This window comes from Schistocerca cancellata, chromosome 8 (assembly GCF_023864275.1).
Source record: "Schistocerca cancellata isolate TAMUIC-IGC-003103 chromosome 8, iqSchCanc2.1, whole genome shotgun sequence".
NCBI classification, from domain to species: Eukaryota; Metazoa; Arthropoda; class Insecta; order Orthoptera; family Acrididae; genus Schistocerca; species Schistocerca cancellata.
In genome coordinates, this window is record NC_064633.1 from 197526936 (window position 1) to 197550113 (window position 23178).

Consider the following 23178-nt stretch of genomic DNA (forward strand, 5'->3'; position numbering starts at 1 on the left):
CAATAATGACAATAATGTGCTGTTTGGTTTTCTTCCTCAAAGGAGGTTTCACAGAAAAGTTGTATTTATGGCCTATCAGCTCGTGATTAGGATACTACTATGGAACCTGAATTTTCAGTAACAGTAAACAAGGCTCAAGATCAGGTAGAGGGGGAGGAGTAGAGAGAAGGGGATAGAGGGAGCAAAAGGACATAGAGAGGGGGAAGGAGGAGATGGAGAGAGAGGAAGGAGGGGGTGGTGGAGAGAGAGAGAGAGAGAGAGAGAGAGAGAGAGAGAGAGAGAGAGAGAGAGAGAGAGAGAGGGGGGGGGGGGGGGAGGGAGGGAGGCTCAGGAAATGAACAAAGAGAGGGGGAGGAGGAATGGACAGAGAGACGGATGGGAGAGAAAGAGGTTAGGGCAGACACATAATTCCCATACATATTTAATAATTGTGAAGCATTGCCAGGTTCGCTAGGTTATTTACAAAAATATACAAACTTGGGGAAGTAGAGTCTAAACTATCTGGTTTCTTGTCTTTTGAGAGTCCATAACTGCATTCATCACTTACTACTGTCCACACACAGGTGTTCAGGAAGAACTTGTTATAACTACAGGTGCGCTTAACTTCTGGCTACAATTAAATATGTGTAGATTACAAATTTAGGAACTCTAGATGTGATACATAAACTCTAAATAAACAATGGGCTGTAGCATCTATGAGCAATAATTTGTAAAAAAAAAAAAAAAAAAAAAAAATGAAATCAAGAAGCAGAACGAGCAAAACTTTAATTGGCTTCCTCTACTGCATTTCGTAACATTTATTAAAATAAAAAAGTTATAAAAAAAAGTGATGGAAACTTCCAACTTCCCCATTTGTAATTCTTTCCTGCACTATTTCCAAACTCACTTTCATCTGATATTTACTCTCCTCGATGGAAAAGGGATAGCTAATTCATGTTCTGTCACCAACTTCACATGATATTTTGAAGTGAATTGATGGTACTTTTCATTTTAATGATTTTTGTTCAATCTCAGTTCTAATTTTTTTAGCTTCACGCTGATTGGTTTGTTAATGTTTTCCATTTTGTTAAATTTAATGCACTTTCAATTATTAAATTACAGGAGAAGCATATTAATTAGTATTACTTTTCTGTATGCTGACAGTCTGTGGTATGCTGTTTATAAAGAACTGTTTGGTCTTTTAAATATCAAGACATAAATTATATTGAGAAAACTTTATATAACATCTAGAATGTTTAATGACACTGATGTAGCAATCAAATAATTCTAATGCACTCTACAGTTTTAAATCTGGTGTGTAGTTTACATGTGTCAGTAACTATTATTAGTTTTCTTTTGGTGTCTTCCTCCATCAATTGTCTGTCAGCTTTTCCAGTTCACATGGAACAACAGGCAGAGATATTGGTTATCTCTGCTTAATCATCCAGTTATGGCATTTTCATCTTCAAATGAAAAGATTTATCCAACAAACACTTGAGGATTGAAGGTGTCTCACCAACACTGAAATTAGTACAGGATGATGATGATACAATGAGAAAGGAGATTTTAAGTCCACTTAGCTGTTTATTTATTCATGTTACCTTTTTACATCACCTCAAAGGGTTACATTAAAAACAGTATTATACATAACCTAAACCACTAAACAATCTATGACTTTTACTTTATTTCAGCCTTTTACTGTTAGTTTTTTTTGTTTTGTTTTTTTCAATAAATATATAGCAAAGCAAAAATAACACTCATGATAGTAACATAAGAAAACACTGTACTACCAAAATGCTGCTACAACTACTTCTAAAGATATTCCACCTGCTTCCTTATTCTATTTTTTTATTTTATGTCTTACTAACATAGAATCTACACTCATGCATAGTCAGCAGCAAAAGGCAAACTCATTATCAGTAGGTCATGAGCTACTCATTACCTACATCATTAATTCTGTGAAATGCTAATTTTTCTAACAAAATGTTGTGATGTGCATAATCAAATGTCTTACATTGGTCACAAAAATACAAACTGCTAAGACAGGATGTCCCACATAAAACCAGTATGCCTCACATAACGGTTAATCATTTCTAGTCAAATTGCATGTGAAGTGGCAACACTGTCAAAAGTTGGCTACAGTACTTTTTATCGGAAAGTTTAGTGCAACTGTGTGTTTGTGTGTCAGTGGTTGTGAGTAGTTCATATTATTGAGTTGTTACAGACAGGGGGCGTTTGCATTAGAACAGCAAATTGATATTGTGGAGTGTTATATAGATATAGGCTCCATCAAGGAATGTAAAGTGTCCTGGTATGAAACTTCCCACAGCCAGCACTATTCAAGATCTGTACAAGAAATTGAGAGTTGGGGGATCTGTTTAGAATGTGTAGAAGCACAGGTGGCAGACAGTGAGGAATCTTGAAACCACAGACAGGATTCGCATGGACATTTTGAGAAGTCCCCAGCAAGAGTTGAAATTTGAAGGGGGGGGGGGGGGGGGGAAGAAAAAAAGGTCCTTTACTGTAACTGGCTGTTAACATCAATGCTAATGGTTACTTGGATGACCTGCTTTATTTCATATTAGATGATGCCTGGTTTCATTTGTCAGGTTATGTAAACTCACAGAATTGCTGATACTGTTCACAGCACAACACATATATTGTGTGTGAAGAATCTCTCCACTCAGAGAAGAAAGATGTTTGGTATGTGCTGTCCGGCTCGTGCGTTATTGACCCCATATTTTTCAATTACAGCTTAAACAGAGCCACATAGCAAGGGATCTTTGACTATTTTTAAGCATCAGAGCCAAGGAAGCTGCATGCAGTATTCCAAGAAGATGGAGCAACCCCTCACACATCCAACCAAAGTATAGCCCACATCACCAATGTTTTCCATGAAGACAGACTTCAGCAGAAGCCTCTGGCCTCCAAGGTCCCCAGACTTAACCACTGTGTGATTTTGATTTATGAGACAAACTAAAAAGCAAAGTGTATGCTGACAATCTTCACATAATAGACAATTTTAAACAGAACATTACTAGGGAAATTAAAAACATCATGCCAGCAGCATAACAACATGTTGCTGATAATGTCGCCACACAAAGTCAGTGATGCCCGGATGCCCATGGCCAACACTTCCAGCATCTCTTATGAAAAGGTAAGTACATGTTTTTTTTTTTAATGTTAGTATTATCTACACTTTTTTAATTAGTTCACTGTTACTTGAATATCAGGTGTGTGGTGTAGCGGTTTTATGTGGTACACCCAGTATATTCAGAGTTGAGCTGCCCTTCTAATTATCAAATAGTGACTTACTAAATCTATTACTAGTGCTATTATTATTATTATTATTATTATTATTATTATTGAAGAGGAGCAATAGTATATTGTACATTACTTCCTCAATACTTCACAAAATGATGGTGAGAATGAAAGAGAACAGAAGTTATTAACAATGCTTATCACCTTACTTATACTGGTGTTTAATAATAACAATCAAAAAAGCCTTGAGTTAGTGGGGCATTATATGTTTTATAAAAAGGAATACTTATTATGGGAGGAGATTCCAAGTAATCTCACTCACTATAGCCTTTCACCACAAACATTTCTGAGAACTATTTCCTTTCTTTTCTTCAAACTGTCCACTCAACCATCATTCAGGAAGAAAATCATTGACTTTTGACCTGCCAGAAAAGCACTGAGATTTTACATCACCAAGATTTCATTAATAACTCTGATTACTGGAATATTATTAATGGCACTTTTCTTAAGTCATGTCACAATGTATTACTCAAGAAACTGCAACCAAATGTTCTTGTCAGTATTTTTATGAAGAATATTAAATACTTCACTGATCACTGTCAGCAGTCAGAACCACAACATTTTACTTCACAAACGTTCTTGATTTGAAGATGCTACACATGGGGAACATTCTCTCCTTGTTTATCTAGACTGTCCGTTTTCCATGTAAACATATATTGTATGTTTTGCAAAATTCTTCACTTGTTGGTCTATTTATATTCAAGCATTACTTTCAAATTTCCACGTGAAAATAATAATTTAGCCTCCACTAAGACATTTCAAACATGTATTAATAAAAATTCCTCAAAGCATTATCGATACAATATACTCAATTTACACTTACGGATCATAACATATCATGGGTGACAGTGTGATATTTTTCTTCTTTGGGAGAAAAACAAGGTTTAATTAGTGTAGAGAAACTTTCAGCTAATGCTACATTTTAAAAGTCATGGCAAGAGAAAGAAAAACAGTGTACTTGCAAAATTCACATTAGCTAGTGACTCAAAAGAATAAAAAAAGAAATATTCTGTGTATTTCCACACTGAAACAACATGAAGCACATTTGTAATGACTGCAGAATGTCACATCTTTCAATGATAGCAAATGTAACAAATTTTATGTAAAGCCCTAGGCAGTTCATAGTTACCTTCCCAGTCAGCACCAAATCCTGAACATGAAATCAATCAGTTATGTAGTTATCTAGCTGCAAACTGGCCTGTGTGTAGGCAATTTAAAAGAAGCCCCACTTCCCATTCTAAGCTTCAGATGATTGTGTGTTGGCTCAAGGCATCCTTGATAACGTCATCAATATAAAATTGTGTAATTCTCTTTTTACTTATTTTTAGAACACTTATACTATGGATCCTATAGTGAACATTAACATGATGTGTGCAATATGGAAAAACATGTGTTACTGATCCCAGACAGCGTAAGAAGATCACATGCATACTTTCAAGCGATAACAAGAAACAATGTTAAGTAAGAGTGTCAGTGCAGAAGTAAAAGTAAGAATGCACTTGCAAATTTCATTGTGTACAAGTTATTCAAGTTGAAAATATACACATATGAGGGTGTTCTGTAATCACACTCCAAAAAGTGGGTGGTGGGTGATGGAGGCTGTTAAATGCAAACTGAAGCAGTTCAACCAGCTTTCTGGTTGCTAGCAACCTAGCCCTTGTTAGTATATAGCACTGAGTTTTGTGCATCATCCACTTTTGTATACGAAAATATATGTGGCAATTGGGGTTAATGATTGCTTTATCTACCTCATTATTCATTTTCTTGAACAGCTAAAAGAACAGTAATCAATCACAAAACATTATACAGTCAAGGAAACGTAGAATCACAACAACAGTGGCAGTGTACACAGCATTATATGCTAGGCTAAGCATTATTTGTGACCCAATACATGTGAACATCACTCTGAAGACTTATAACTTTTTGCATCTTCTATCAGTTCCACTTCTCTCATCATCCACTGCACTGAGTGTCTTTGTGGAGGCATATACAGCACCATAAGAATAAAGCAGATGAGATGGATTACCTAAAACGTGCAGCTTTGCAAATTCTACAAGTGTTTCATATCCATAAAAAGAAAGAGCTGCCACTATTCAATCCCCTTGTCCCCTTATGTTTGATATCACAAGTCTTTGAGCCAACTTTAAAAAATGTGATCAGAATCTAGTACACTGGGATGACTCCAACAAATTATTGGCTGTAATTTGCACATAGCACCAAGAAAATTACACTTTTGCTACTGATGTTCTATCATCAATTAAATTTATATGTGAAGAGTCTTAAAAACTCTGTGCAAAAATTTATCCACTTCTATAATGTCAAGAAGTTGTCAGTTTCTACAGCTCATGGAAATTCACCAAGATATGGACTAACATAACTATTTGGGCATACTGATGTTATAAGTTCTAGATTGTATGCCAAGGTGAATAAAACTAACTGAATATTATTAGCTTATGAATGCAATTTTGTGGTCACATAATACAAGAATGTATTTTTATCTTTTCAGCCATATCAGAAAGATTAATGTACAGAATATTTTGGTGGTGTTCTCTTCCCAGTTATTTTGCTATATTTTCCCCAATTGTGCCTAATCATCATACTTCAACTTTGCAACAGCTCTGCCACATACCTCTCACAGCCACATATTGTCATTTCTACAGAATGTATCTGTCATTAGGGTATATGGGTTCCGCCTTTTTTGCAAACATGCTGTTTTTTCTTTTTACCCAAACAAGTCTCAGCACCTCCGTGGGTTTTAGAGATTGCTGGGGAATGCCTGGCTGTCATCGCTTTAATTTCTGTGACATATCTGACAGCACATTAACAAAAGCTTTCATGTTCCAATTAAAATAAAATGCACAATTTTGAGGTAGCACTTTCCTACGAGCATTGCTGCACAGTGTACCAGGTGAAACACCATCTGCACTTGCACAGTGTTCTGTATACAATTAGACTCCTGAATCTTGTATTATACTCTCAACAAATCTCAGAATACTTGTGAAAGAGTTCTGTCAACTGACTTAATACAACGGCTATATGAAGTCAGATAATCTTATATATCACTCAGCTGTGAAACTTAAGAAATACAAGGTTCTTGCTGTATTCTCCAAAAGTGCTCTTCCTAGAGTCATTTCTGAGATGACCTGAAATGTCTGCAGGTACCAACAACTTTTTGTTTCGAACCTTTTTGTATGTGCCTCATTTCTAGAGGCAGGTTTCCAGTACTTCTAAGTCTTTAACATAACAGGCTCCTATGCCAGTCTCTGGTTGCTCAGAGCATGCAGATGAAATTTTGTGTGAATTGGTTAACTGTGCTCTTCAGAATTTCATTGGAGACAGATGTAAAGACAGGGCAGGTTAGCATTTTATTCCACCTTCAAGTTGAACATTATGTGATCCTATTTAAAGTTATTGCTATTGGATCAACCATTATCAAACAGTAGTTTTTACATCTATACTCTGTATGTCCGTAGCTTGTGGTCTCGCAGTAGTGTTCTCGCTTCCCAAGCATGGGGTTCTGGGTTCGATTCCCAGTGAGGTCAGTGATTTTCACCTGCCTCAAGATGACTGGGTGTTGTGTCATCTTTACCATTGTCATCATTCATCCCCGTTACAGTTGGAGGAAGGCAATGGCAAACCACCTCCACTAGGACCTTGCCTAGTACGCCGGTACAGGTCTCCCGCATCGTTCCCCTTTGCTCTGTTGAGGAGTATGGGGCTTCATCATTATACTCTGTAAACCACTGTGAAGTGCATAACAGAAAGCATGCAACATTGTTTAGGGCTTCTTCCTGTTCCATTCACATCGGAGCATGCAAAGAATGACTGATTAAATACTTCTGTGTTTGTCACCTCTAAGGAAGTGACGGGTTGTGGTATGCTGCTAGATGCCCTGTTTAAGGCTAGGCATTGAAACTTCATAAATTCATTTTCATGGAATACTTGTAGTTGTCTACTTTCAATTATCTGCCAGTTCAACTTATTCAACATGTCTGTGATGCTCTCCCATGGGTCAAACAAACTGGTGACCATCAAGCTGTGCTTTTTTGTATATGTTCAATATCTCCTGTTAGTCTTATTTGGAAGGGTTCTTACACAATTGGGCAATAGCCTAGGACATGTTGGACAAGTGTTTTGCAAGCAATTTCTTTTGTAGACTAGTTGCATTTTCCCAGTGTTGTTTTTTGAAGTGCAAAATTCACATTTCTGGGTTGCCAATTTTTAAACCACCCTCAAACCTTGGTAGGGCCTGATTGAATATTTGTGCAGCTTTTATTGGACAGTACTTCATTATACACCACTGCATCACCTGTGAAAAGTTTGAGGTTACTATTGTCTACCAGTTCACTACTATACAATATGAACTGCAAGGGTCACAAAACAAATCTGTCTAAATATACATACATACTCCTCAAGCCACTATATGAGGATGGCAGAGGATACCATGTACCACAACTAGTCATTTCCTTTCCTGTTTTACCCACAAATAGAGTGAGGGAAAAACTACTGTCTAGACATCTCATATAAGCCCTAATTACTCTTATCTACCTGGTCCTTACATAAAGTATGTGGAGGCAATAAAATTGTTATGCACTCAGCTTACAATGCCATTCTCTATTTTCTGAATAATGTTTTGCAAAAAGTATGTTGTCTTTCCTCCAGATTTTCCCATTCAAGTTCACAAAGCACCTTTGTAACACTCGCATGCTGACTGAGCCTACTGGTAATAAATCTAGCAGCCTGCCCCCGAGTTGCTTTGATGTCTTCCTTTAATCTGATCTGGAGAAGAATCCAAGCACTCAAGCAATATTCAAGAATGGAACACATTAGTGCCCTATGTGTGGTCTCTCTTAAGAGATGAGCTACACTTTCCTAGAATTCCTTCATTTAAGTCAACCACTCACCTTACCTACTACAGACATTATGTGCTCATTCCATTTTTTATCACTTTGCAACATTATGCCTCCACATTTAATTGACAAGATTGTCACAAGCAAATTACTTATGCTGCATTTGAACATTACTAGCTTGCATTATCTTACACTTTTCTACATTTCGAGCAAACTGCCATTCACCACACCAACTAGATATTTTGTCTAGGTCAATTTGTATTTTCCTACAGTCACTCAATGATGACACTTTCCTGTACAACACGTCATCAGGAAACAGAAGACTTCTACTAACACTGTCTGTCAGCAATTTTATGGATCCTTTCTTTTATCCTTTTATATAACGAGTCACCTGTGCTTCTTTCCAGTCATTTGGGACTTAGTGAAGGTGGGAGATTCACGGTAAATGATGCCATGCCATAGACTACTCTCTGTAAAAATGAATCGGGACTCCATCTTTCAGTTGCTTCTCTACACCAGGGATGCCTATTAGTGTGTCCTTCAAGTGGGAGTCTCTATGACAGTGAAACGACAGAATGTTTGTACAATCCTCCTGTGTGAATGATTTTTTAAATGCAAAATTTAAAACTTCCGCTTTACTTTAGTGAACCCAACATAGGACTTTTCAATCTTCAGATCAAGGTAACAGTCAGTTCAGTATTGGTTGCTTTTAAGGAGGACCTTGTATGAAATGGGCAATAGTGATATTCCCTAGGTTGTAGACATTTTTATTATCTCCTCTTTAGTGCTGTTGATGACATTCAATCCAAAATAACCTGCTGCTCCTTAAATCCTCAATCCAGTCAAAAATTTTCCTTGGTAGCCCTTATGATCACACTTTTGCTAATAAGTGCCAGTGCGGTACTAAGTACTTTTCAGAAGCCAAGAAATATTTCATCTACCTGGTGCCATCGGTCTATTGCTTTAAAATGACATCATGTGAAAAATCAAATGTTGGCTTTCGCATGCTCTGTGACTTCTAAATCAATTCCGGTTGGCATTTGTCACCTTCCTACATTACATCTCTGGTAGTTTATGCAGTCATAATACAGTGATTATCATTAAAAATTATTAAATTCTTTCTTAGCTAAGAGATGACAAGGATGCAAATTTTGTGGTTGTCCGATTTGCTTTCTTAACGTTTGATCCTAGAACCTGCCATCAGAAACTGGGTACATTATTAAACGACAAAAATGTGCAAAGGAAAAGCCAACTTTGAACAGCATTAAGGATAAGTTCCACACTGAACAATGGCCCATCTCTGCTAAAGCATGCTTGTGTAGTGGTGCTCTACCTGGAGGTAATCAGGTTTGAATCTTGGTGGTGGAAAAATTTTCACCTCTAGTATTTTCCTGGCAAGGGGAGGAGAGGTGGTAGCATAAGAACCCTGACCACCATTCTTTACGCCAATGTCCTGGTTCAAATACCAAACCTCTCTGCAGTGTCTCACAAAGTTAGGGCATGTGACACTGCTGATGGTGAATTGGATGAGGAAGTTAAGCTAGGTGGCCCTCTTGGTGCTATTCATTAATAGTAAGCTATGCGCTGGCACCGGGTTTCACCCTACCCTTTCCATCATCATCTTTGTCATCATCATAGAACACTAATGATCACAGTCGACAACACACACACACACACACACACACACACACACACACACACACACACACACACACACACACACACACACACGTAGTATAACAAAAAGTGGTAATGGAGTGCATCATAAATAAACAAAACAAAACAAAAACAAAAAAACACTGAACAATACCCACAAATCAAATTTCTACCCAGAGTCAAGGAAGCAGGAAGGGAGAAATGTTGAGGTTTAACATTATACTGACATCGAGGTCATTAAAAATGAAGAACAAGCTTTGATTGAGCAATGATGGAGAAGGGATGAGCCTAAAGTCATTTAGGAAAACTGTGAACAATTTATATCAGGGTAGCAGATCAGGGATTAAAATTCCAATCCTCTCAAATTCTTGATGTATCAAGGGAAGAGATTCCACTGGGAGAGGCAAAGGAACTGGTCAAGGTGTATGTGTGAAATGAATATCAAGCAGGTTCCCAGAATTGGCTGTCAGCAGTTGTAAATCCTTAAGGGAGCACAGAGAGACAAGAGAAGATAAAAAGACAGAAAAGTAAATAAAAGTAAGAAGCAGGATAAGAGAGATGGAAAACAATGGAGGTCTTAAATGGAAAAAAATGAAAAAGTTGAGCAAAGTAAGTAAAATGAAAATTGTAAAAAATAAATTGTGTGTATACAGGGTGAGTCACCTAACATTACACTGGATATATTTCATCAAATACTGACGAATCGATTCCACAGACCGAATGTGAGGAGAGGGGCTAGTGTAACTGGTTAATAAAAACCATAAAAAAAATGCACAGAAGTATGTTTTTAACACAAACCTACGTTTTTTAAATGGAACCCCGTTAGTTTTGTTAGCACTTCTGAACATATAAACAAATACCTAATCAGTGTCGTTTGTTGCATTGTAAAATGTTAATTACATCTGGAGATATTGTAACCTAAAGTTGACACTTGAGTACCACTCCGCTGTTCGATCGTGTGTATCGGAGAGCACCGAATTACGTAGGGATCCAAAGGGAACAGTGATGGACCTTAGGTACAGAAGAGACTGGAACAGCACATTACGTCCACATGCTAACACCTTTTTATTGGTCTTTTTCACTGACGCACATGTACATTACCATGAGGGGTGAGGTACAAGTACACACGTGGTTTCCGTTTTCAATTACGGAGTGGAATAGAGTGTGTCCCGATATGTCAGGCCAATAGATGTTCAATGTGGTGGCCATCATTTGCTGCACACAATTGCAATCTCTGGCGTAATGAATGTCGTACACACCGCAGTACATCTGGTGTAATGTCGCCGCAGGCTGTCACAATACGTTGTTTCATATCCTCTGGGGTTGTATAAAAGACTAAGGAAATAACAATAGGAAAGGCAAATGATGAATGGGCACATACAGAAACATAGATCTAATGGCTATTCAGGCCACCAAAGGAGATGAAAGACAATTCTTAACACACAATCAGAAGAACCAATACTCAATATGTAAGGTTATATAGCATGATTCAACAAGCTGTTTATATTGTTCTGAGAAGAATGATCACTATTATTCTTAAGTATAAATGCCAAAGAATGATTTGACAAAGAATGTAAACTATCTACATAAGTCAGGAAAAATAACAAGAATGAAATACATGCACATACAGGGATGAATGAGAGCACTACTTTGTGAGACGCAAAATCTAAAACAACAATATACAACAAAAACTGTATCGTTTGAAAACGTAAAAAAGGAAAAAATAATAAGGACTGACAGCAAGCCAGAACAGAGAAAGTAGAATAATTAAGGGAGAACAAACACAATTAGAGTTGGGCCGAATACTCTGAAAATAAATGGAATGCCAAGTAAGACCAAATATCTCACAGTAACCGGTAGAGAATACACAGCCAAGAAAAGAAAAAGGACAACAAATACAGAGGATATAATGGAAGAGATGAAACAGAGATGAATGGAGGAACTTTGGGTCCTATGAATAAAATGGAGAATGTACTTTATAACTGGAATTTTGAACATTCTCAGGTTTGCATGAACAAAGTGAGTCAGACAATATACTTCACTTGAGAATTTTCTTAGCTTGATTGAAAGGGTGGAGGAAGTTGCTGAACCCAAAGAACATTTTTTGATTTCATATTCAAACTAGATAAGTTTCTTAGATAAATTTCTCACAAGCAGAGAACATTTCTCATTTTTTAAAGGAAGCTCTGTAGCATATTCAGAGATGAGAAAGTTCTATTGAGGCTAAGTTTCAGAACTTATGGTACATGCAAAAAAGGACATACCTACCCCAAAGAAATACTGAAGAGAGAAACTGTAGAAGTTTATACAGGTTTAACAATAAAAACATTACTTGGCTTGTGAACTTTCCTCCCAAAAATCATGAAAGAAGTAGGCAACCTTTTAAATGACGTTAAAATGAAAACGTTTTTGTGTTATTTAGCAGACCATTGTTCAAATTTGGAGTACATGGAAATGTGATGTATTCGTAAAATTTTGTTTGCATAATGTGTTCACCTAACTTCAATTACAAAAAAGTTACCTGCATGTAAAAAATTCAATAACATCGTCAGAAAATGCATTTTTGTACACTGTCAATAATTGTCTTAATAACTTGTTGCTGCACATAAAAGAAAAATCGAAATGTGCACAAACTCTTGCAGCACACAGTGATACCAGTTCCATATTTATACAATGAATAGTTTACCTGTTTGAGTGAGGTGAATGAAATGTAAGATTACACATATGTTCTATGCCAGACGCAACAGATGACACAAGAAAAAACTTCCTCATCATAGAATACACTTTGAATTTTTTATTTATATGAAATTGAGAATTTTCTGAGAGAATGTTCTTTTGCTTTGAGAACCTTCTTCGGAGAATGTTCTCTTTTTTATTCATATGGCCTGCTGAGGTAGCCAACATTTATTAATAAATGTAATACTGAAACAGAAAAGAAGAACTATTCAAGTAGAAAACTGATTGCAACCATGTCCACATGGACTGTTACTCAGTGACTGCAACAAATTTCTTGCATGATGTAAGTGCTTTGACAGAAAACATTTTAGGACATGGGTATGTTTGGTGGCAAGTGAGTGGGGTATCTCTCAAATCAAAAGCTGTTCGTGGAGTGTGATGGGCATCAACACACCACCCAAATGTCCACCGCCTCTCTACTTCAGTCTTTCTAGCCCCGTCCTACATCCTCCTCTGCATCTAATGAACATTTTCTATTTACCGATGTTAATATGACTTTGGACTTTTATGCCTGTCACTTTCTGTTTATTGCTCAATTTTTGTGGTAGCTTCAATTTTTCTGCCTCCTTGTTTGTAGATCTGACCATGCCTTTTGTTATCCATGTACTCCAATCAACCTCTACTAAGAAGAGACAGAAAACCAATCATTGTATCAAGTGTATCTCTGATCTCTTCATATCCCTGACTTTTGCAAATTAAATAAAAATAGTAAAGGAAGCTAGACTGAAAAGAAGAAGAAAGAAGGAGAAAATAAGTGATAAAAGAACATCGCAGAAGCCAATATTCTGTACAATACAATATACCTGGTGTGCATCCAGGTCAACAATCATAGCTGTTCTGGCTCGCCCATGCCGAAATAAGAAACGTATGAGAAGAGTAATGTCAGCATATGGACAAAACCCACCACCTTTCTGTCCACAGCAGTGATGAAAACCACCACCTATGTTTATGGCCCATCCACGTTCCAGTGCTAATTTCCCAGCCAGGATACTCCCACCCACCTGATACCTGTAACAAAGAATGCATTATTAACAAAATAATCATATACTTGTCACTAAAGCTGACATATACATAATTTATACTTGTCACTAAAAGTTTAAAGATTAGGTTAGAAATTTGATTATTTCTTTTAAACATACTGTTTTCTGTATGTCAAACAATGCAAAATCCAGGATGGAAAAATGACAATACTATGAAAAGGATGGATTACTACTCGCCATATAGTAGAGATGTTAAATTGCACGTAGAAACAACAAAAAGACTATTAAACGCATAAGCTTTCAGTCAGAAGGCCTTCTTCTGAAACAGACAACAAAAGCACACGCATTCACATACACATGACCACTGTTTCTAGCTGCAGAGACCAGTCTGAGAGAAACTGTGCATGATGGAAGAAGCAGCATGGATGTTAGTGGTAAGGTGGTGGTTTGGGGGGGGAGGTGGGGGGGGGGTAGCAGGGTATGGGTGGAGGAGGGTGAAGTGCTGTTTGCGTGAGCATACAGGGACGAGGTGAAGAGAGGGTAGGACAGATAGATTGTGAGGTTACACGGAGCGGCACATAGGGAGAGGGGGAGGGGAGGGAAGGAGAGAGAAGGCTAGAAGTAAAAAGACTGTGGATGCACTCGTGGAACAGCAGGCAGTGTAGTTTTTGGAGTGGGAACAGGCGAGGGGATATGTGGGTGAAGGGAAATGAGTAATGAAGAATGAGACCAGGAGGGTTACGGTAATGTAGGATATATTGCAGAGAGAGAGTTACCACCTGTGCAATCCAGAATAGCTGGTGTTGGCAGGAAGGATCCAGATGGCACAAACTGTGAAGCATTCATTAAAATGAAGAACATTGTGTAGGGCAGCATGCTCAGTAACAGGGTGGTCCAGCTGTTCCTTGGCCACAGTTTGTCAGTTGCCATTCATGCAGACAGGCAGCTTGTTGGTTGTTATGCCCAAGTAGAATGAAGCACAGTGGTTGCAGCTTAGATTGTAGATCACATGACAAGTTTCACAAGTAGCTTTACCTTTGATGGGACAGGTGATGCTTGTACTGGACTGGAGTAGGTGACGGTGGGAGGGTGTTTGGGACAAGTCTTGCCTCTGTATCTATTACAGGGTTTTGAACCATGAGACAAGGGGGTGGGAGCAGGGGCTGTCCAGTCATGGATGGGGATACTGTGTAAGTTTGGCAGGTGGTGGAATATGACTGGGGGGGGGGGGGGGGGGAAGGTGGAGAGGGATAGTGGGTAGGATATTTCCTCATTTCAGGGCACAATGAGAGTTGATTGCAGACATCAGCTTTTCTGAACTGCACAAATGGAAACTCTCCCTGCAATATATCCTACGTTCCTGTAACATTCCTGGCCTCAACTTCATTAGTCATTGTCCTTCAATGGCTGATTCCTTTCCCTGTTCCCATTTCAGCACTACACAGAGCACTACACAACCTTCTATTACACAAGCACACACACACAGTCTTCCCCACCCCCTCTGCCCTGCCCTCTGTCTAACTTCCCAATACACCCAGCTACCCTACCTTCTCTCCACCTCGTCCCTATATGCTACCACAAACACCACTTTAGATGCCGCTGTATTCCTACCATTCTGAAGATGGAGTCAATTTTTTCATTGCAGTACTCCTTATAATTATCTGAGGAAGGATTTAATTTTATGGCAAGTCTGATTTTCAACTAGGTTTTTGAATCCAACACATTTGTCGACAACTTCTCTTTTATATAAGAGGAAATAGATTTGACACTATCTCTTATGGTTGCCTATAAAAAGGTAACCAAAAATCTCACACCACCTCGACACGTTTCTCTCACTGGCCCACAGAATTAACTCCAGAAGTTCACTGAGTTCTCTTCTAATTTGGTATAGGAAGTGGTCATGATTTTTCCTTTGTGACATACAGAGCACCCACTGAGAATAACATTACTTGAATTGTAAACATGTGATATACTCATTTTTGATAATTATGATCATATCTCATGAGTTCTAATGGCCTAAAGCAGCAAGCCAGAGTTGCATATCAATTTTCATAACTTTTGGCTCAGCAATGACACCGCCACTGGGCCATTTTCTTGGTTGTAAATAAAACAGGTTACCAACTGAATGCAACTGATGTGAACCATAACTTGCTCTCCCTCCCCCTTACCACCACCAGTCATGTTGCTTCTCCCATCACGCACAGTTGCTCGCAGTCTGGCATTGGCAGCCACAGACAACGCTTGTGTGTGTGTGTGTGTGTGTGTGTGTGTGTGTGAGAGAGAGAGAGAGAGAGAGAGAGAGAGAGAGAGAGAGAGCTGCTTTTGCCTGAATGAATGTGTGTATGTTTCCTATTCATGAAGAAGGCCTTCTGGCCAAAAGCTTATGCATTTAGTGGCCTTCTTCTTGTGCTTGCCTGGGACTCAACATCTCCACTATATGGTGAGTGGCAATCTATCCTTTTCATAATATTGTTTTCTCTATGTGCTACTTGATGGCACAGTTAATTAAGTACCAACTGTGTCAGTTGTTTTAAGATATTTGTGACACCATTCAGTACAGATGTACCATTATTTACATTAGTGTTGCATTGGCACTAATGAATGTATAAAAATTTCACTTGTCTACAAAAGCCTCTTAAAAGAATGTTCTCTGAAACATTGTTGAGTATTGGTCTTTTCACTGCAATCCATAGCAAGTAAAACACACACACACACACACACACACACACACACACACACAGAGAGAGAGAGAGAGAGAGAGAGAGAGAGAGTGTACACAGAGGAACAGCAGAGTTCACAAGTTTGTTCAGTGAGTACCACAAATATGCTCTGCAGACCCTCTTGACCATTACAAGAGTCTTAGTGTCATAACTACTACACAACCTCACTCTTTTAGAGAAGTGTGGAATACACTATTACTTTTATCATGCACACAATGGTCAGTGGTAAAATCATAGAAATTCAGAGAGGCTTACAGCTAGTCTTTCTTTCCATGCATTAGCCTTAAATGGAACAGCAAGAGGAGCAAAACTATTGGTTGTATTGCTTATCTTCTGGCATACAATATAAAAAATTAACTTCTCAGAGTAGTAATAAAAATTTTGAAGTTTTTACAATTCCACATCTAATGTAATCCCAAGCTGAGCAGATGAATATATTTAATGACTGCTTTATGGATCACAGACTTACTTTCATTCAATGTGTTAATTTTGAAATGGCTTGCTATTTCTGCCATAAATATTGAAAACCAGCAGAAAATACAACTGTAATAAGGCTACATAATTTTCATATCAACAGCAGTATGCGTGTTTCATGCCTAATCACTCAAATTTATGTAGAGTGTAAGAGACGGAAAATAACAGGCATACAAATAATATAGGTTATCTGTTTTCCCTACAAGAGTGGGTCAAAAGTCTTAATACTGATGACATAATACAATGTAAACAAATATTAAAAAGTTTTAATGATATTAAATAAAATGTATGTCTTATGCTGTCTCTTAGCCAGAACTTAACCTATACTCCACCCTGAGTATCCATTTCTTTCTTACTGATCACAACCAAAAACTGAGCAGACCTTAGGAAATGCATAACTCTCCCTTTTCTCATATATAATAAGAACTATGCCAGTTTACAATAAATAAAATATTAACAACAAATGTGTCAATAGTATCTAATACTTTCACTACAAAAATCTGAAAATATAATAAACTAATACTGTATTTATCATACCTCATAGGCCGCAAGTAATGTGACTGGACAAAAAAGTTGGGTACCAAAGCTAGCAGTGGAATCTCAGCTACTGCTGCGACATTAAAACTGAACTGTAAACATGAAAGATAAAAGGTTAAAGTCCATGATATGAAAAATGAACAATTAATAATAATCTAATAATCCTAGCTACTAAAAGCTCTTTGAGACACTCACTTTTTTTTATTTTTATGGGAAATTAAGCTGTAATGTTAGTCCAATGAATTATTCAGACCTACTAATATTTGTATTACGATATGTGTCACTAAAACTCTTCATTAGTCATTTTTACATAGATATACAGTGATTATTTCAAATTAAATGTGCTGACATTTTATGTCAACATATACGTAACACAACAAGCTCTCTCAAGACAAGGAATCTGACATGGAAAAAAGTAAAGAAATAAAACCAAAGGAATAAGTTGTACTTAGTCTAGTCATATGCAGATTCAGAGCTGGATAAACAGTAGAAAGTTTACAAACTTTAATTCTGTAACTCACATTTGATTTCCTAGCAATAAGAAGGAAAATACACAAAAATAACAATAAAATGAAAAATATGAGAAAAGTAACTAGGTCACAAGTGGATACGAGCAGGAAAGAATTCCTGGGAAATAAAATTTTCTGAGAAACAGAAAATCATTATGATACTCATAAGAGTCTGTGACAAGAGGTATTGCAGAAATAATAAGTGATAAGAATAGATTATAATGCTGAGAGGAATCTCAACTGGATTATTAAGAGTTTTGATGCAAACATGCAGATTCCTGCCACTTACTTCCAGGGTTCTGCAACAGTATGGAAGAATATCGTGGGGCATCCATGGAGCAAACCATATGGCAACTTCTTACAAATCACATATCAGTTCATGGTTGTTTTGATACTGGTAAGAAAACTATTGAGCTTTCAGAAAGAGAAAATGAAAACATGGTGATGTGTGTAGTATTTAATTCAGCAAGTGACTGTGGAGCAGACTACAGCTGAGGTTAATAGAGTGACATGACAACAATGAACACAACAGTAAGTGCAACTAAGCACCTTTCCTCATTGGTTGTTGCTATGGCGGCTGTTCTCTAAACAGCTACTGTCAATACTATCATCACGTTATCTCATTCAACTTCAAAACATCACGTTCAGGTCCAAAATCATAAAACTTACACAACTATAAACTATTTATAAACTATTTTGATGTGGACCTTGGCAGCTAAACTAATGTTTAACTCTTTTCAGAGGCACATGATAAAGTGCAGAATTTGCATTTCATTCACACATCTAACAACATCTCAAACATGTACGCACACCAGAAACACAGTGCTGTAAGTAGTCAGCAAAAAATATCAACATATATACAGAGAAAAAAAAGACTGTAATAAAGCGTTCCACATGAAACGTAGACATGTATGCAATGAAACTAAAATCGGATGTAAGTGGTGAAGAATGAGATTTAAAATTCAAATTATGTACCTTCAAACTCTGAAGATACCGTGCAGTATGAACTACCAAGAGGTCCTCTTGTGACGCTTCATTTGGTTGTAACACCTTATCCTCTGATAGGTGCAGCTCATCTTTCAGGTACTACACAGATAAAAATATAGCATCAAATTCTGATAAAGCACTGACTAGTTGTACTCTTCAATAGTTACATTTAACACCATGTTTCAAAGCTAATACACAGACAGTATTATACCTGGAATATATTACCCCATTTATTAGCATCAAATGGATGAAGTTTTTCTACACCAAGAAAATGGACATTGTATTCTTTCCTATAAACAATAGGCCATTGGTTATGCCGAATTTCAATGTACAGTCTAGTATGCGGAGTTATCTGTGCTTGGCTGAAATTAAAAAGGGTCGTCAATACACAATATACAACACAATATGAATGCTTCGTAAGGCTATGTGCAATCACATTACATTAAATAAGATGATAACTTCCTCTCTCAGTGAGATGATTAAAATGGCAGAGCTGATCATACAGGCCAGAATGAGAGACAACCAGCTATAATTCTTATAATAAGTTTTTGTATTCTGAAAATAATATCACTGTAAGTTGAGTTTACACCAAATACAGCTCTGTAACTCATTAGTGAATGGAAAGGTACACAAGATGAAACTGAAAAGGCACTGAGTCATTTGGTTGATGAAATGAAACCTACACTAGTTGATGGCTACAATATGCACATAAACAAACATGAATCTATGGTAAGGATGTGTGTCACAGGTGTACATATTGGATGGCTATTTCTTAACTTGGCTCTTTGAGAAGTGAACAATTCTATGGAACTCAAACATATAGAAGAAAGGTGTAGGAAAGCAGCAAGTGCTGCAAATGGCAAAGGGCTTCCGATAAAAAGTTTCATGGAAAGCTATGTTTCGAATGCAAAAAAAAAATGTAAACAGAGAAGAATGAAATTACTTTCAAATATGCCATTACAAGAGACTGTTTACGATCCAATGAATTGATCAAATATGGAGTGAAGACAGTACATCTGGATCAGTTGGTTTGGGGCTTAAGGGAATAAACAGTGAGGTCATTGGTTCCTTAGTTAAGTAAAAGGTCATCTGGTGTTATGACGTTACACACAAATTTGATTGAATTACGGAAGTATGTAGGAGTAGTAAAATCAAGGCACTGAAAGTACTGTCATATCAGTGCCAGCTTATCTATGGCGAGAGAAATTTCACCACTTGCATCTCCCCCCCCCCTTCCCCCCTGCCAACATGATTAAGAGCTAAGACAGTTATGGAGTACAGAATCTCTTCTGGCATCTCAGATATTCATAGGCGCTTACAGAATGTCTACAGTGATCTGGCAGTGGACAAAAGCACGGTGAGTCGTTGGGCAAAGCGTGTGTCATCATCGCCGCAAGGTCAAGCAAGACTGTCTGATCTCCCGCGTGCGGGCCGGCCATGCACAGCTGTGACTCCTGCAATGGCGGAGCGTGCGAACACACTCGTTCGAGATGATCGACGGATCACCATCAAACAACTCAGTGCTCAACTTGACATCTCTGTTGGTAGTGCTGTCACAATTGTTCACCAGTTGGGATATTCAAAGGTTTGTTCCCGCTGGGTCCCTCGTTGTCTAACCGAACACCATAAAGAGCAAAGGAGAACCACCTGTGCGGAATTGCTTGCTCGTCATGTGGCTGAGGGTGACAATTTCTTGTCAAAGATTGTTACAGGCGATGAAACATGGGTTCATCACTTCAAACCTGAAACAAAACGGCAATCAATGGAGTGGCGCCACACCCACTCCCCTACCAAGAAAAAGTTTAAAGGCATACCCTCAGCCGGTAAAGTCATGGTTACAGTCTTCTGGGACGCTGAAGGGGTTATTCTGTTCGATGTCCTTCCCCATGGTCAAACAATCAACTCTGAAGTGTATTGTGCTACTCTTCAGAAATTGAAGAAACGACTTCAGCGTGTTCATAGGCACAAAAATCTGAACGAACTTCTCCTTCTTCAAGACAACGCAAGACCTCACACAAGTCTTCGCACCCAAGAGGAGCTCACAAAACTTCAGTGGACTGTTCTTCCTCATGCACCCTACAGCCCCGATCTCGCACCGTCAGATTTCCATATGTTTGGCCCAATGAAGGACACAATCCGTGGGAGGCACTACGCGGATGATGAAGAAGTTATTGATGCAGTACGACGTTGGCTCCGACATCGACCAGTGGAATGGTACTGTGCAGGCATACAGGCCCTCATTTCAAGATGGCGTAAAGCCGTAGCATTGAATGGAGATTACGTAGAAAAATAGTGTTGTGTAGCTAAAAGATTGGGGAATAACCTGGCGTATTTCAATGCTGAATAAAACAACCCCTGTTTCAGAAAAAAATGTGTTGCATTACTTATTGAACTGCCCTCGTAGTAAAAGTGAGAAGACTAAAATCGTAATGGACATCAGTTGGATCTACAGTAGTAAAGTACAACGAGAAATAATCAGGTCAGTAGGTGGGTGGGGTGTGACTCTGGGGCATAACATGCAGTGGGGTGTGACCCTTCCACAACTGTTCCAAAATGTTATAGTTCAAATGATAAATATGGGAACATCATCCACTGCGAAAAAAGAGCTAACTGCATCCAAAAGCAATTAGAACACAGTAAAAGAGGGGCGACCAAGGCAGCTGGCAGAGGAAGTAGGATCAAGAGTCCCCCAGCCTACGCATGCAATGGGAGACACCCGAACTCCAGCCACCTTGTCCCTGCTCCAAAAAGTAGTCTGAAACATTGTATCTGAAATAAGAATCATATTCTTGGAGAAAATGAGGAACCAGTTAAACTGTCCATATGCCAACCATCAATATTAGAGGCAAAGAATCTAGAAGACCATGCTTGCTTAGTATGGAGAGCCAGAAAGAGGGGGAATTTCACCAGGATGTGAGCTCCTGTCTGTGTGGCTCTGCAACCACAATGTGGGGGTGGCCCATTACATAATAGAAATCTAAGGATTAATCTGGTACTACTAGTAAAGGGGCAACAGAATGGTTGATCTCTTCCAGGAGGAAAAAGAAGAGGAGCACCAAGCAGCAGCAGCAGTCTCCTTGATAGTGCAGAGTTTATTAGAAAGGGCAGTAGTCCACAAGACGGTATTTCATCTTCGAGTGAGGAGAGATCTTATTTGCATCAGCAAAGCTGCATCTGGGATCAACTCAATGAACATTGGGTAAGTAACTGGTTCTCTAGCCAGACAGTCAGCCAGTTCATTCTCTGGGATAACCACAAGACATGGGACCCAGAGAAAGACAGCTGAGCATGTAGTAAGACAGGACACAGAGAAGCTCGCAAACAGCATATATCACATGATGACAACAGTAACCCTGATCAATAGCTAGGAGACTAGTCACTGAGTCACTACAAATTAAAATATGGTCGAGGGTGGCCTGTTTAATAAAATGTAGGGCCTGTGCACAGCTGTCAATACTGCTGTAGAAACACTACATGTTCCCAGCAACAAATGTTGTTCTGACCAGCAACAGATGTAAAAGCATATCACATCCTATTAACTGTTTTACAGCTTTCGGTGTAAATGGCGGTAGCCCCATAATATTCTTGAACAAGTGAGAGGAGCAAATGCTGAAGGGTGACTGAAACTTTAAGCCCTTGAAATAATTGATCAGTCTTAGTTCATAGAGGGGTGGGGTGGGATGGGGTGGGGGGAGCCGAAACACGAGGAGAAAATTGGAAGGAGGTTACACACAGGTTCCAGTAGAGGGCCTTGAGACACATACCAATGGCTAATCCAATCTGAGGGCAGATGACGGGACCAATGCCTCCTGTGTGCAAAAAGAACTGACATATTGTATTATTAGGAACATGGTGATCGTCTAAATGAGCAGGAGTTGGCACTATCAGAATTAATGAGGTAAGATGTCAGATTCTGCAAGGAAATTTTCTATGGGACTAGTCTGGAAAACACCTGCAGCCAGTCTTACTTTACAATGACGGACTGGGTCCAGTAGTTTCAAAGCTGAAGAAGCTGTTGAACCATAAACCTGACAACCATAGTCCAGTGGTGACAAGAACAGGGCCCAGTAAATATGAATTAGAGCTGGGTGATCTGCACCAAAAGAGGTGTGGGCAAGAAAACGGAGAGCATTTACCTTTTACATACAACTGGTATTTAATTGATGAACGTGGCACGGCCATGTCAGCTTTTTATCAAATAGCACTCCCAATAATTGAAACTGTGCAACAACATCCAAGTACTGGTTATCCAAATAGAGTTCTGGTTCATAATGGACTCTGGTATGATGACAGGAGTGGAGGGTAAGTAAAATGTGATAGTCCCACGCAGTGTCGTATGCTTTATTTAGGTAAAAAATCACTGCAATGAGAGGCCGACTCAGAAAAAGTCTGTCAGATTGAAGTTTCCAGCTAAATCAGATGGTTGATT

General features: G+C 38.4%; 1 protein-coding gene across 1 annotated transcript in view; it reads right to left on the reverse strand.

Moving 5' to 3' along the window:
- LOC126094644 (histone deacetylase 11) overlaps positions 1-23178 on the reverse strand; it is a 77344-nt gene that overhangs the window by 38814 nt on the left and 15352 nt on the right. The window contains exons 2-5 of the mRNA XM_049909139.1: positions 18961-19111; positions 18738-18848; positions 17254-17345; positions 13346-13550 (exon numbers count right to left, since the gene is read on the reverse strand). Coding sequence (XP_049765096.1) covers positions 13346-13550; positions 17254-17345; positions 18738-18848; positions 18961-19111 — 559 coding nt within the window. The remainder of the gene's footprint in view (positions 1-13345; positions 13551-17253; positions 17346-18737; positions 18849-18960; positions 19112-23178) is intronic.